Source organism: Cydia strobilella, chromosome Z (genome assembly GCF_947568885.1).
Source record: "Cydia strobilella chromosome Z, ilCydStro3.1, whole genome shotgun sequence".
Lineage (NCBI taxonomy): Eukaryota > Metazoa > Arthropoda > Insecta > Lepidoptera > Tortricidae > Cydia > Cydia strobilella.
This window is the reverse complement of record NC_086068.1, coordinates 26,729,976-26,746,754: the sequence shown is the minus strand read 5'-3', so window position 1 is coordinate 26,746,754 and position 16,779 is coordinate 26,729,976. Positions and strand designations below refer to the sequence as shown.

At 33.8% G+C, this 16,779-nt stretch overlaps 1 protein-coding gene across 1 annotated transcript in view; it reads right to left on the bottom strand.

Annotated features, from left to right (window-relative positions):
- The window catches only part of LOC134754292 (proton-coupled amino acid transporter-like protein CG1139), a 139,070-nt gene that overhangs the window by 30,994 nt on the left and 91,297 nt on the right, over positions 1-16,779 (bottom strand). Inside the window, exon 3 of the mRNA XM_063690523.1 lies at positions 7,100-7,237. Within this exon, the coding sequence (XP_063546593.1) occupies positions 7,100-7,237 (138 nt within the window). The remainder of the gene's footprint in view (positions 1-7,099; positions 7,238-16,779) is intronic.

Genomic DNA, 16,779 nt, shown 5'->3' with positions numbered 1-16,779 from the left:
AATTGAAAATAACACCGACGTGTCGGAGCAGTAGTGCAGCTGCGGTCGGGAAAACGTTAAAATCACCATATTACGTGCAGTCGATATTGTCATTCATTTTACTATGGAAATTGACAATAACACCGAAGCGTTCAAGCCGCTGCAGTAGTGTCGGAGCAGTAACGCAGCTGCGGTTGGAAATGGACTGTCACCTTTATCGTTTTGTTAAGAGCGTTTCGCGAGTGAAGTAAGACTGTCGGACTTTGACTATCATTCTGACTTTTGTATTGCTTTAATCAAAGATAGATATAACTCCGTAATAGATGGATACAGTCTAAGGAAAAAACGTGCCTCGAAAATCACGAAATTTGATTCTCGATCAGATGGCGTCACTACGTATAGAGGGCGCTGACGGTTTCGTTTGTTATTTAACAATTTTAACGCATATCAGTAAAAGAACACGGGTCAAAATCATAAAAATAATTAATGCAAATAAAAAAATCATTTAAATACGTTTTATCGTATTTTTATAAATCTACATTTTTAGTTTTAAAGTGTGTCGATAGATGGCAGTGAATTTACTGTGGTTACAAAATTTACTATGACAGTACCGCTCTATCTTATTATATAATTGCTTTAATGCAATGAGTCCCATATAGACAATTAAGTCCCATAAAGAAAATTTGTCATCTAGCCTATAAAAATTTAAAATACAAGTATATTTTCGGGAAACTGTTTTCAAAATAGTACATTTCGATGCTAGTGCGGAAAGTCCGCACGTGTATCGAACGACGTTTTTTAATACAGTTGCGAAAAAATACGAAAAGCAACAATTAAGGAATGGAATTCGAAACTTTAATATTATTAATTCTGTGACATCATTGACATTGACATTAACAAGAAGTGTTTTTCTAGCTTTTATTTGACTAGAATAGATTTTGTTATTATTATTGAACCCACTTCAATGAAAGTTTTTTTTTTCAAATGCATGTTCTATAAGACAGAAACAATTGTAAATATTAAAACATTGTACTATTATTACCTAAATATCGTTATTTATGATTATTTGTGTATCGTATATTTATAAAAGCAATATCGAATGTTGCCTTTTTTTATGTGCCTTTGGAAACTTAAAACATTCTTGCAGTAAGAAAATACGCCTCTTCTTTGACAGGCGTTCCGTTCCATTCAGACAACTTATTATTGAACGGTTTTTCAACATTAAAAAATAAACGTGTTATAATACTTATAATGATGAAGAGGTAAGTAATAAAATATGAAATATGCATATTTTTCGTATTCTTACATTAACAGTAGGTTTTTATGTTAATTACGACGTTTAAAGGAAACTAATATTAACACTCATCAATAAGTAGTCATGAATTGGAACAAGTAAAAATTTTAAAAAATTGGAAAAGTAAAAAGCACTAGTTCGCGAAAACCAACTTTCCGCACGCTAAACAGCCACGAAAAGTAGCACTTTTTGAGCAACTTTGCTACGGCTCGTGGCAAGATATCTCGGTACTCGTGAAGTAATGGCATACTTTCCGCACTAGCATCGAAATGTACTATTTTGAACATTTGATGCTTGCAAACGATTTCATTTTTATCTAAGGCTAGATTTGCTTGACTTTTAACTACGTACCTACACTACTTATGAGCAACAAAATTGAAATCCTATCAAACCATGTTCTTTTCACCACACTGCACACCAGCTGGTAAAGGCTCTCTTGATTGTTAAAAAATCGGCCAAGTGCGAGTCGGACTCGCGCACGAAGGGTTCCGTACCATTACGGGAAAAACAGCAAATAAATCACGTTTATTGTATGGGAGCCCCATTTAAATATTTATATTATTCTGTTTTTAGTATTTGTTGTTATAGCGGCAACAGAAATACATCATCTGTGAAAATTTCAACTGTCTAGCTATCACGGTTCATGAGATACAGCCTGGTGACAGACAGACGGACAGCGGAGTCTTAGTAATAGGGTCCCGTTTTTACCCTTTGGGTACGGAACCCTAAAAACGGATAAAAAAAGTTGCATTTTATTCACATGTGAGGCAAAGTAATCAAATGCAAATTTTGAGTTGTTGAGATGACTCCTTGTCTAAATTTAAACGTCAAGTACTTTTGGTTATAAATAAACAAACGAATTAAATACACTAACTTTACACTTAATTGCAAATTTAATGTATAAATAGTTATTTGTTATACAAGGGTGCAAAGTTGTATTTTACCCGCGAGTGTGAAATTGAAACACGAGCAAGCGAAAGGATTCTATAGTTGAACCACGAGCGAAGCGAGCGAGTTTCTGCTTTAATAAAGCCTTATTTTGAAAAAAATTATATAACATTTTTTATTCTTTACATCATTTTCAACCGAAAATCATTTTTTAAAATAGGGTTTAAAAAAAATGCGATGTTCATTTTTTTGTCATTTCGATTCACTGTGAGACGGACAGGCAGACAGACAGACAGCGGAGTCTTAGTAATAGGGTCCCGTTTTTAGCCATTGGGTACGGAACCCTGATAATTATCAATATATGTTTTTTTCCAACGAATTATCAAAATTATCAATCAATTTTTAGATTTCAGATTTTTCTTTCTACATAGGTACACCTAATAGTCTACCTTGATGCCAAATTTCAAGTTTCTAAAGCCTGACCAGGAATATATGATCACGCGCCATGTTGCGGAATTTCACTGGAACTAATATTTTCATACTGCACTGAACTGTCACCCTATGAGAATAACAGCAATGATCATATATTACTGGTCAGGCTTTAGGTCATCGAAGTAGGTTAGGTTTTTGGTCTATAAGTGAGTCAGACAGTCATAAAAATGCCGGTTTTTAACCGGTAATTTATCGACTAGTAGTTCGCCTCAAACTGAAAACTCGCGGTTCGCCAAAAAGATAAATTGAAGATAAAATAAATAAACTTAGTCGGCAAAGGACCGAAAATCGCGTGCAATTTATTGCAAGGTCTGTTGAGCCCCTAACTGATAGATTTAAGTCACCATAGAGATTAAAATATACTGTATCTGTGAGAAACCGTAATCTTTCTTGTCAAGTGTCAAATACCTATATTATGTTTATTTGATTTCGTTTTTATCTTGCAAATTAATTTAAAATGGTAAATTTAAAAACAATGTTATACTTAAATGTGTAAGCCGAGCACTTTCATTTGATACCAAACTCCCAAAAATTCCAAAATTGATATATTTAATGACTCCTTGTCTAAATTTAAACGTCAAGTACTTTTGGTTTTAAATAAACAAACGAATTAAATACACTAACTTTACATTTAATTGCAAATTTAATGTATAAATAGTTATTTGTTATACAAGGGTGCAAAGTTGTAATTTACCCGCGAGTGTTTCAACACACGAGAAGTAAAATACAATTGCACCCGTGTGTAACACAAAACTTTTCACCTCACTATAGCGAGAAAAGTACAACAAAAGTTTTAAAGTAAAATGTTTGTTGACATTTCTGACGATGCGTTTTGAAATTGCATCGACTCAACCTGTGCGTTCAGAATTATATTAAACATCATTATAATAAAAAATGTTTCATGGAATTTTATGGTTTATGACTTAAAATCATTAAATAAAGCTAAATTTGGCATTTTTTTATTAAATTCTCAAACCATTTATTTATGATAATTGGTTTCGAACGAACCATTATTATGAACGTTTTACGTTTTTTTATCTGTCAAAAGCTACTTAAACATGCTCCATCCAAGGTCAAATTACTTTCCCCACAAGTGGATAAAATGCGTTTTTCCCCGCTTGTTTTAAAGGATAAAAGACGGCTTTCTGAGCTAGTGAGGGGAAAAATAGTTTTATCTTCATTAATTAAGGCCCTCTGTCCTAATCCGACCCTTGTTGTTCATCTTTAAGTTTAGTTATCCTGTATTTTGTTTTTCTTTAATGAGCTATTAAGTGGTGGCAACTGTCCTGGTTTATGAATTATGTATAAGACACTACAGTTATAAGAAACATGTACCGTTTGTGCCCAAATAAACATTAAAACATACAATCGTATTAGGTTTAATAATATTTTGAAACAAAATAATTTTGCTACTATGTGACATACTGTTTTTCCCTTAAAATAACGAAATTATATTGCGGATACCTGCCATTGAAGAAATGTACTTATGGCGGTTCCCTGAGCCAGAAGGCGAAAAATTTCCTTATATGGTCATATTTTTCTAAGAGGCATTGATATTCGTAGACGTGAAAAAAATATATGTAGTTCTTGACTATATTCTCTTTAACAATATAGCTTCCGATACACGAATTATGACACTTCGCTCAATACAATTAATTCCCAAAGTAACCTCCAACTCGGACTTTTAATCCTACTTTACTCGGTTATTTATTATGTGATACTATAAACAAAAAAAAGAAGAAAAAACAATCTTAACATAAATAGTAATTTCATAGCTTTTGAATTTCGATATTGTAAGGTAACGTTTTTAAAATAAATAAAAACCGACAAAATTCGATCAAAATTGACACTTGGCGCGTATGTTCTTTCCCGTTCTTTCTTGCGAAATGTGACAAAGACAGCGGCAAACTGATGGAACGGCCTTTACATGACAACGTTAGAATTTTCCACAGTTTAATGCCCACTACCAATAGACAGTCTATACTATAGAATAGGGAAACAAAACGTAATGTTAATTCATGAGACGTTTATCACATAAAACTGTGTACCTATTTATGTAATAATATTAATGTATAAGGAATAGGTACGACTACACTCCCAAGGTATGAAAACATGGACAGTTTATATAGTACCATAAAGCAGGGTGGCTTTGAAATGTAGGGGCGACTTTGAAATTTCTGTTTATAAGCCATATTATATTTTTATGCAGGATCTTTTACAGTAAATGACCATCAATATATATTAATCTAACTAGTTACACGAACAGTTTCAGTAAATAATGAGTAATGGTAATTTTGTAGCTATTTAAAAACTATCAAAGTAACCCCAAATTTTCCTAAAGCCACCCCGTTTTACCGTAGTTATATATATTATGAATACCTAGGTAACTAACTAGGTAGCAAAATAGGTAGGTGGTCGGTAGGTAACTTGGGATGTAATGTGGTGAAATAAGATTCAATTAACTCAGTTATGCACCATTACTAGTTATACTCTGTAATTATAATAGGTGCAAAGGTGCAGTGCTAATAGCGCTATTATTGCTAATGCTGCCAGACTGCAACTTGTATGGCAAGTACACGCCGACGGTGCAGTTGGCGTGCAGTCGGTTCCCATACAAATTGCAGTCGGGTTGCAGTCTGTCTGTATCGGCCCTAACGGTTTGAACCAGTTTAGAAATTTTGGTTTTAATGACTCGGCATTTAACATAAATACCATTACGTGTGCTCCGTAGAAATATAACGTACCTAAATGTAAGAATTCTACTCAAGGTGAAGTATAGCGAATAGCATAAAGGTATTGTAGTACCTAACGAGTGATTTTGAAAGGTTTGTATTTCCATAACAAAACGCTTGCACGGCTTGCTGTGCACGGCCTGACACCATAAGCGGTGAAGACATCCTTATGGTAACGGCGCAGATTATATGTCGGCAATACTGAAAGTTTCTATAATGAACCACTTATAGATCATGCAGTGAAAGAAAAGCTTTATTGTTTGAAAATATCACTCTTGGTCAATTTTTTTTGAGGTACAATTTATTTGGTTGGGAATTTTAGGAATCGTGGCAGTTAGTCTGTTCGGAAAGAGAAAAGTCGTGGAATGTATTGGGCCCATGAGCGGTAATGAGATGTACATGCAAATTGTATGTCGGTTCGCGTTTTTACACACTTTTACTTAGCTTCACTGCGAATATACCTTTTTATATACGCATATTTATAGGGCTTCAAATCTTAATGTAACTAAAATTTGAACCACTTCCCGGTATCTGATTCAGTTGAAATTTGGAGTACTATCGTAATTCCGGTGACAATGCAATATATAATGCCGGTAAGTAGCCAAAGGAACTTCTCGATTGAAAAACACAAACACATCAAGTTTAGGCTCATTAGAAAGGTCCCAACTGTCCCAAGCAGTACTCGATAGACATACAAATGAAAAGACAGTCAGCAATAAAGGTGTGTGCACAAAACATTTTTTTGACAGTTACTTGTTTATAATTTTAAGCCGAGATATTTTAAGCTTTTTATTGACTTGCAAATCAATGTATACCTATGTACGGGTCAAATCTTGCAAGTTAAATTTGACCCACTTCTCGACTTGCAATGAAGCTGAAAATTTGCATACATATGTAAGTCGGGTGACAATGCATTATTATGGTACCATCGGTACTGATCTGATGATGGAGACAGGAGGTGGCCATAGGAACTGTGATAAAACAACAAAAACCTAATTGTTTTTGGGGTTTTTAGAATAGTCTCGATGAGTATTAGTTCAATGGAAAGAAAAGTACAGTCAGCGATAAAAGCTTGTACGAAAAATGAAATTTTTGCCGAAAACTTGTTCATATTAAAATTATATAGGTACGACTTTTAATATGCCCTCAGTCGACAACAAAGATATACCAGGCTTCGAGCATGATTTTATAATGAAGCTTTTCAACAGCGACGCCCTAAACTAAAATCGCTATGTGATCAGTGATACAAAGTTATATAAATCGCATATGCTCGGTATATCTTTTTTGTCGACTGACAAACTTAGGCATCCAAATGAGTCAAGTGAAAAAATCCTACGTGTTTTTTTTATACGTCAGAAAAATATGAATCTTTATAGATACCTCACAACCACCATACAAAATCACTGAGACCCAATTTTTTATACAAAAATTACCCGAGGAAAATTGGGTCGTGTACTTATCAAGTGGATCCCGTCTTAAAGAAAGGTTTATACGCATTGTCAGAAAGGTTTATACGCATTGTCAGAAAGAGTTTAGAAAGCGATTACATAGCGATTACTTTCAAAACAAAATCTTGCATGTCTACATTGTCTACCACGGTTTTAGAGACTATACGAACTTTCAGTTTGACCTCGTAGCGAGAGTGACAAGGTTATATAGGTACACGTTAAGTATGTATTGTATATAAAAGAGTTGGTAGTATGTACAAACTCACGTGGTAGGATGATCGACCACTCTATTGTCATACGGCTCGTACTCCTCCACGTCTTGCATGTTCTTCTCCTTCATGTTGACCAGGAAGATCCCCTTGTCGTTTCCACGCTTTTTCTTGTCATCCTTGACCGGTGATAAGCTGCACATGCAAACAATACATTGATATTAAAAAAGGTGTCTAAATACCTAAGTAGGTATATAAGCATAGTCTGAGAATTTAATATCATTCAGCTTTTTAGGGTTCCGTAGTCAACTAGGAACATTTATAGTTTCGCCATGTCCGTCTGTCTATCTGTCAGAGGCTTTTGCTTCTTGGTTGTTAGTGCTAAAATTGGGCATGGATATATGTATAAATAAATCAACAAATGCGACAAATTGGTAAAATATTTAAAAACAAAACTTTTTAGGGTACCTACCCCACAAGTACAGTCAGTGGGTATAAAAATTATTTTGGCTCCAACCCTATGGTGTGGGGTGTCGTTGTTGTCTTTCAAAATGAATAGGGGTCGTCTCAAACCATTTTATGATAATTATAATGTTTTCGGAAATAATCACTCCGAAAGTTTAAAAAAAAACAAAATTAAAACGAATAAGTACCTATTTTACCAGTATAAGGTACCTAGTCCATAGCACGCGTTTAAAATCAAATATCGTCGGCTGAGAATACGATTGTGCCATATCCATTTTTGAGTAAAATCGTTTTTAAATGATTCCTAATGTACCAAAAATATCCTATAATTGACACTAATCGGTTTTTGAAAAAAAAAAATATTTTTCAAAAATGTTGTGCCATCAGTATTCCACTACTTATAGAATAATTACACTCAGTTAACAGAAAATTATCACAAAAGTGTGACACTTATCCAAAACTTTTGTGTCATGTCATTTAACATTTACTCGTCAAAACGGATATGGCAATAATAAAAATGCTTTTATTTCATTATTACCACTATATTCAAAACATTTGTATGGTAGTTAAGTAGTGAACATACTTGTGTGCCTAAATGATACATAAGTTCAATATTTCCTAAATGTAATCTTTTCGAAAAAAAATTTTTTTTGCTTTTCGCTCTCCTGCAAACCAATGTTTGTTTTGTTTTTTGTAATTTTTGGTTATTTTTATTGCTTGTAAAAAATTGTACATGTAAAAGTGCCCCTGTGGCCTATTTGCTGAATAAATGTTTTATGTAATGTAAGTGGCATATGGCACAAACGTATTCTCACCCGACGATATGTAAGGGTAGGTATACTTACTTACACAAAAACCTTATCGCTCCAACATAATTTTTGTTATAGTAGGGAGAGAGGGTATTCTTTGGAGTTACTTGAGCGTGTCAGATAAGTTATGAGCGGTATCTTGCTACCTACCCGTGGGGATCTACCTTATTAACCACTTTTAGTAGTCTACATTATTGACAAAAATAATATATTGTACTAAAACCATATTACGAAAATCGTGCCTATGTGCTTTTTTTTTTATCATTTGTGAGAATAATTACACCGTTTTAGTTACATAGGTAAGGTACCTACATTACTTTAACTATTAACTCGTTGAACATAATATAAGTACCTACTTAAACTAATGTTAGAGTCAGTTTAAGCTAACTTTACACAAACAACACTGACCTACTTGCACACAACAAAGTGTGGCCGTGTCATTGCAACCGTCATATTTTGCAGTTAGCTTAGTCCGACTCTAGAATTGTTTTACTTTTCAAAAGTTTGTACTATTTCGTCTTAATCAAAGAGAATATATAAGATAGAGGGGTACTGTCATAGTAAATTTTGTAGTGACAGTACATTTACTGCCATCTATCGACACACGATTAAAACTAAAAATAAAAATATCAAAAAATGTATATATACGAGTGTCCTTAGCCTTTGGACAAAGCCGATATGTACATATGCATTAGGGTATTTAAAATCAGTATCATAACAACCCTGCCCTCCTAGTGTAAAAATCAGTTTTTCGACATTTTGCCGAAATTGACTTTTTGTGATATTCGTAATGTACGGATTGAGCTGCATCGACCACTCTGGCCCATTTTCCGATATGTGGCTTAGTTTTAGAGAAAAACATCGTAAAAAGGCCGTATTTGCACTAATTTTCCAAGCATTCCTAGTCTAAAAAGCGGCTATTTGACAAAACTAGGCTAAATCAACGTATATGCAGCTATACGTTTTTGTACGCTCTGATTTGCGTGAAATCTTATCCACCATGTCTAGCCTAAAAGTACGTATAAGACAAAAACTAAGCAAAAAATACGTAAAGGACGCTATACGTACTTTAAGACTAGGATCTTTAGCAAAGTTTTAGATCTGATTCTAGTCTAAAAAACCGTATAATATTTTTTTCTGTTTAAATGTCTTATACGTCATTTAAGCTTAGTATCACTTTATTACGTCACCATAATAGTCTTTAAAAACGTATAACTGCTATACGTTCTTCTTATTTTGTATGGACGTCGTATTATTATTAAACAAACTTTTAAAATGGTTGAATGTGCGTCTAACTAGTCTATAACGCAGTATACGCTCCAACCTTCGTCATTCCCCCCGCACGCCAAGAGGCGTCAGAAGCGAGCGGTGAGCGCCGGCGCAGCTTGTGACTGCCGGTACGAGAGCAGGAAGTGGTTTTTTGCACGCAAAATATGGACCGAAACTCAAGGTAAGAAAAATGCTTTATTATTGCATTACCACCATGTGTTATCAATAGTATGTAGTGTTTACAATTAGTACCTTCGAATATTATCATTTTTATCAAGGGAAATACTTTAAAATTGGCTCTCAAATACTTTCGCTCTACAGCAAATACGTCTTTCTAGCGTAGTTTGTAATGGGAAAATTGTTGATACGTACTTTTCTACAGCAAACTTTGTTTAAGTTTTATCTCTTCATTTGACTGTTTAACTGTTTTTATCTAAAAAAAACACATTGATATTAGAGCTAATCTTGTTGGGTTTGATTCCCAGTAACGCAAGTAGGTAATTGACGTTACGAAGAGTCTAAATCTTATTATAAAATGTTTTAAAAGGAAAATTTAATAAGAATGCTTATAAACATGATAACATTTTCCGCCTAAGCATTTACATATCCAGGACAAAGGACCATAGGCTTCTTTGTATAGAACCTGGGTTCAAAAGCCAACTGACAGTTAGGTCATTATATATCTAGGTAGGTTTTATCTAGCTGGCCCCAAGCGGAATTGAATTATTTTTATTGCAGTTTGTCAATATCTAACCACTCACTTGCTTCTAGCAAGAGTGAGATAGATAGATAGATATTGACAAAAGTAGCATAGTAAGTCACCTGCCGTCTTTTAGGAATATACTTCGATGAGAAATATCGGCTAGTGAATTAATTACTGCAGATTATATTACAATAAAATACAATACAAATATTCTTTATTGCACAACTCAACGTTTACGTTTACGCTTACGTTTTATTTATCATAGTTTTTATGTAGTAATAAACAGAGGTATTACAGTATTATTACGTTGTAAAACAAAAACAATTTATGTATTTTAAAATAGGTAGCATGTATTAAGTAATAATTGTATGTTAAAATAGTAAAAGCTATGAGTTTGTAAGCTAATAGAAAAAATATTTTAGTATAATTTGAATCCGATTTTTAATTACGATCGCTAAATGGCATTTTAGAATTAAATAAATGTATGAGTATGTGTAGGAATTAATACGAGTTAAATTTTATTGCTAACGTCTTCCCATGCGATGAAAACTCTCAATGACTCGATGTCTATTGATAAGCAAATAAAATAATTATTACATGCCACAAATTCGGTAAAACATATATATTATTTTGAATTACATTTATGTGAAAACTGGTTGCCTAAAAAATTCAATGTTTGCAAGCTCGGTTCTCCATACATACGTAATTACGCTCTCATTTTAAAATAGTAAGCTAGATTGCTCTAAACTAAAACTTAGTACTTATAATAGGATGAGGTATATCTAATATATCTATGCCTGTAATTTGTTAAAGATCAAAACTAATAAAAACAGTATAAATGTAGTGTTTTAATAAATAATAATTTGTCGATTAGTGTTCCAGTATAATTACTTTTAAGGCAGTTTATTGAAACACTCATCGACTTTTAATTATTTACTTTTAATCTATATTTATACAATACTATTTATACTGTTTTTATTATTCAATGAACTTAACTAAATTTTAGTTGAAAAAAAAACTGTAGTTACCACTGGTAACAACTTGATGGTAACTAGTGGGAATAACCCAATTTTTGTGTTGATTCTGTATGGTAATTAAGACTATAAACGTTTTTTTTTTAATAATTAGTTAGTAGGATGGTGTTTTTTGTTCGTATAATAAATAAATATTTGAACTACGTCCCTGTTTTTTATTCCCTTTTCTTCCATAAATACTAATCTATAAAGCCGTATATTCGGTGTTTTGGGTGGTATACGTACTTTTACACTAGGACGCTAGTGGAAAATCAGGGCAAAATCGTAAATTTTACCAGGATACTAACCAAAAAGGCCGAATACCTGCAATAAGGTCTTTTAACTTAGGATCTCAAGGGAAAATTACTCATTGTTGCTAAGCTAAAATGCAGTATGGGATATATACGGCATTATTACCTAGTTTCTACTAATATCCTAAATTAGAATGCCGTATAACGCATGTTTACCGCCTTTTTGACTAGTACGACCTACACATTTTTAAGCTTAATACTAATCTAAAGTGGTTTTTATAAAATAAAATAAAAACCAAGCTGTTTAGAAACATGCTAAAAATGCCTAAAATAAGTACACACCTATACCTACTACATACAAAAAGAAATATTGGAATAAGTTTTGTCGTTTCGTAGAAATTAAAAAAAAAGGTTTTTTGCGATTATCTCGAAAGCGATTGTCGAAGAACCGGTGTAGCGGTTACGAACAAATTAACAAATTACAATTTTTTACTTGAGGTAATAAATAGTATGAAACCTTCTTCGACCTTATTGATTATATTTTTTATTTATGACATTAATAAGATTCTGATTTTTGACAAATGTCATCATTGCCGCACATTTTCGAACAAGTTGTCAAAAACGCTGCCAATGATAAATACAGTATGTTTTTTTTTGTGGTCGATCATTGGAATAAATTTTTGTTTGTTTTTTTTTTATCTTGTTCTAATACAAATAACGTTAGAGCATTCCTGAGAAGTAACCCTACGTGGGATTTCAGGGTTTGTCCAATGGCTAAGGTCACCCGTATATGGATAAATTATTATTTATTTGTATTTATTATTTTTATATGATTTTGATCCATGTTCTTTTACTGATATGTGTGCCGAGTTTGTTGCCGGTCCCATATTGGGATACCCTCCTACAATTTAGGAGGGAATTAAATCTTCTCGGGTCCGAGGTGTAGAGTTGGAGCCGGTGTAGTTTTTATCGCGTATATATATCTTTACTTGAAAATAGTTGTATTGTATAACTAGCCTTATGAACCGATTTTTGCATGTACAACCAGCCTAATAGTTTATAGTCTATGATGGTTCATTATTTTATTATGTGGGTATTTTTGCACTTTGTAGTTTTTCCTCAGTCACCAGTTGACCACGAACGCTGTAAAGGGTTCGAAACGTCGGGATGTATTATAAATTCAATATACGCGATATAATCCGTTTTCATAGTTTTATTTCATGTGTTAAAATTGTTAAATAACAAACGAAACCGTCAAAGCCATCTAAACGAGAATAGGCCAAAGGTTGCTATTGGTGGTAGCGCCATCTGTGCGAGAATCAAATTTTTCCTTATTATTTTACTTTATTTATCTTATACGGAGTTATATAGGTCTTTGTCTAAAGGTAGACGTATAATGCTCTTCACTGTCCCAGTACCTACCTATTTTATACTTGCGATTTAAAGTCTTTAGCTGCCATGTATGCCAAATAAAATCGCGGCGTTCCATGTGTTAAACTTGTCATTATATTCGTTGACGCCTCATCTGTATAACTATGTAGTCATGTTTATGACGAGCCATACGACACGAAGTTTAAAGCACGAAGTATGGAAATTTTAAACTATCCACTGGTATCCCTGTTTATAGCTAGCAACACTGCGCGCCCATGTCAGCCATTATGTTTTTTCGTGCAATACGAAATACGACACTACACGTTCTTCCTACGAATCCATACGAATATTTTATATTCGTAAAAATAAACAGAAGGAAATTAAGGAAATTGTTGAAAATACTCGACAACGATTCGGATGAAGGTATTTATTTGTAGATATCAAGAAAACTGATCGTTTTCTGTAAGTCGACCGGCAGCGGCGCCATTGTTGTTGTTGATTGTTTACAATGGGGTTGGCAACTGTCAAAGGTTTGCAGAGATGGCGCCATCATAGCTTGCCCCTTTTTATATGAGATTTGGCTTAAAGGGCTGGCATCCAGGGCATTAAAAAAACTAAAATTTGACACAATTCTAGGGAATGACAGGGCAAGCTATGTTGGCGCCATCTGCTAATTATTTCGACCGGCCAACCCCATTGCGTCATATTGAAATAATATCTATGCAATGTTTTTTCTTTATCAAATATGGGATTTATTCACATGTGAACATTGCTAATTGCTATATACATTACAAACACGTTGCTTGCGGTATCACGGGCGGATACACGAGCAAAATTTATATTTGCACACATAGGTACCTACTTGATTTGCTTCTGTAACGAAACATTAAATAACTGGTTTTTTCTTATTATATGCTATTTTGGAGTATTCTCAGTATATACACAACAGCAGAAAACATATTCTCGCGGTGCCACGGGCGGGTACACGAGGTGTATTTATATTACATGCTGTTTGTTGTCACAAGTTAATACAAAGCGAAAATGTAATCTGGCGGTACTACTGTGCGAGTACACGAGATACAGGGCTTTGATATATGTATTAGATACGTATTATGTGCATATGGTGTCCTTTTAAGAGCGTTCTTACAAGAAAAGTCGAAATAATGTAAAATTGATGATATTCCCGACAACATTTAAGATTTTACGCTCATTATTAGAAAAAACGAGTACTTGTTCCAGTAAGAGCGTCTTCTTATCCTTAGGAATATCGTTGTACATTTTAGAAAAAGGACTAATTAAATTAGTAATGATTTTTTTCTGATGGTCGTTTACGAAAAACCGCGTGAAGCACTGAATTGTGAGCTCTTATTTGTAAATTTTGAGAAGTTTACTCTGCTAAAGTTGGATATTTTGTATTACTAATATCCTGTACTTTAGGAATATCGAATGATATTCTTCCTACATGCTTTTAAGAAAGAGAAAATCAATGTTCTCCTCGAAACAAGTGTAAATTCCTACGAAAATCTACTTAGTATCGAAGTCATTTTTATACACGAGCAATCTACAACGTTTGCTTATACTGTTGGTATACATTTGTGTTTATCAAATTCTACTTTAATTTTTTGGCAATTTTTTGAAAACTATATTGCCGATGACGCGCACTGGCGATCTCAGTACCGCGGCAGAGCTTGAAGAGGTCGGACCTGTGTCGGTCGGCTCCGCACGATTTCGACGGCGACAACGAGGTTTTTTATCGTTGTGTGCGGCAGGCGCCGTGTAAAACGCTATACTGTGTGCGTGTAAACTGCGACTGAGAAACTTTGATCCGAGTACTGTATTTGTTTTTATAGTATTATAATATAGTATAGTAACATAACAAACTTCCGAACAACATTAAAAATATTTGAAATGACCTGACATTTTATAGGTAGTAAATTAAAAAAAAAAAACAGCCAAGTGCGAGTTGGACTCGCGCACAAAGGGTTCCGTACTATTACGCACAAAACGGTAAATAAATCACGTTTGTTGTATGGGAGCCCCACTTAAATATCTATTTTATTTCTGTTTTTAGGGTTCCGTACCCAAAGGGTAAAAACGGGACCCTATTACTAGGACTCCGCTGTCTGTCTGTCTGTCCGTCTGTCACCAGGTTGTATCTCATGAACCGTGATAGCTAGACAGTTGAAATTTTCACAGATGATGTATTTCTGTTGCCGCTATAACAACAAATACTAAAAACAGAATAAAATGTGTTATTTCCTATAAAAAGGGACCTTATTGTCGATGGCGCTTACGCCATTATAAACGATGCTCCGATATAACTAAGACTGAACTTGTATACGTTTTGAGTATGTATTACTCATCCTCCTTATGAACCCTGGCAGTACCTAGTGGAACTTAGGTTTGGTGCAACATAGGCGCACACTGTTTTGGTCATTCGACTCGTCTTGATGAGCAACTTGTTGAACCCTGGCAGTACCTAGTGGAACTTAGGATTGGTGCAACATGTGCACACGCTGTTTTAGTCATCCGACTCGTCTTGATGAGCACTTAGGAGAGCAGTACCCATGATAGAGCTGATGCTGAACCCTGGCAGTACCTAGTGGAACTAAGGTTTGGTTGACATATATCAGTCAAATTTGACAGATTGACAGTTTTTGTCATTTTTAGTGAAAATTATTCTTTTGGGATAGAATTTAGCACCAAGTAACATTGTTAAGTGTATATTTATACTATCTGTCAAAATTGACATTATTGACAGTTTTGGATCCCAGATCGAAACGGCTTGTCCAATTTTGATAGGACCTTCAACATTAGTCATGGGATGGAAAATGTAGTTTGACACATCTGTCAAAACTGTCAAAATTGACAGTTTGACAGTTTGTGTCATTTTTAGTGAAAATTAACATGTTTTGTTAAAGTTTGTTACTAAGTGACATAGTTTAGTGTTGTTTGACATATCAGTCAAATTTGACAGATTGACAGTTTTTGTCATTTTCAGTGAAAATTATCTTTTTGGGATATAATTTAGCACCAAGTGACATTGTTAAGTGTAAATTTATACAATCTGTCAAAATTGGCATTTTGTGACATTTTGACATTTTTGGATCCCAAATCGAAACGGTTTGTCCGATTTTGATAGGACCTTCAACATTAGTCATGGGATGGAAAATGTAGTTTGACACATCTGTCAAAACTGTCAAAATTGTCAGTTTGACAGGTTTTGTCATTTTTAGTAAAAATTAACATGTTTTGTTAAAGTTTGGTACTAAGTGACATAGTTTACTGTTGTTTGACATATCAGTCAAATTTGACAGATTGACAGTTTTTGTCATTTTCAGTGAAAATTATCTTTTTGGGATATAATTTAGCACCAAGTGACATTGTTAAGTGTAAATTTATACAATCTGTCAAAATTGGCATTTTGTGACATTTTGACATTTTTGGATCCCAAATCGAAACGGTTTGTCCGATTTTGACAAAAAAAGACAAAAACTGTCAAACTGTCAATTTTGACAGTTTTGACAGATGTGTCAAACTACATTTTCCATCCCATGACTAACGTTGAAGGTCCTATCAAAATCGGACAAGCCGTTTCGATTTGGGATCCAAAACTGTCAAAAGGTCACAAACTGTCAATTTTGACAGATAGTATAAATCTACATTTAACAATGTTAGTGGGTGCTAAATTCTATCCCAAAAAGATAATTTTCACTGAAAATTACAAAAATTGTCAATCTGTCAAATTTGACTGATATGTCCAGCACTATTCAAAACATTAACTTCAATGGCCATTAACGTCTCAAAAAATTTATTCGAATTAACTTTAATACAATTGGTGCGTAATGCAATTGGT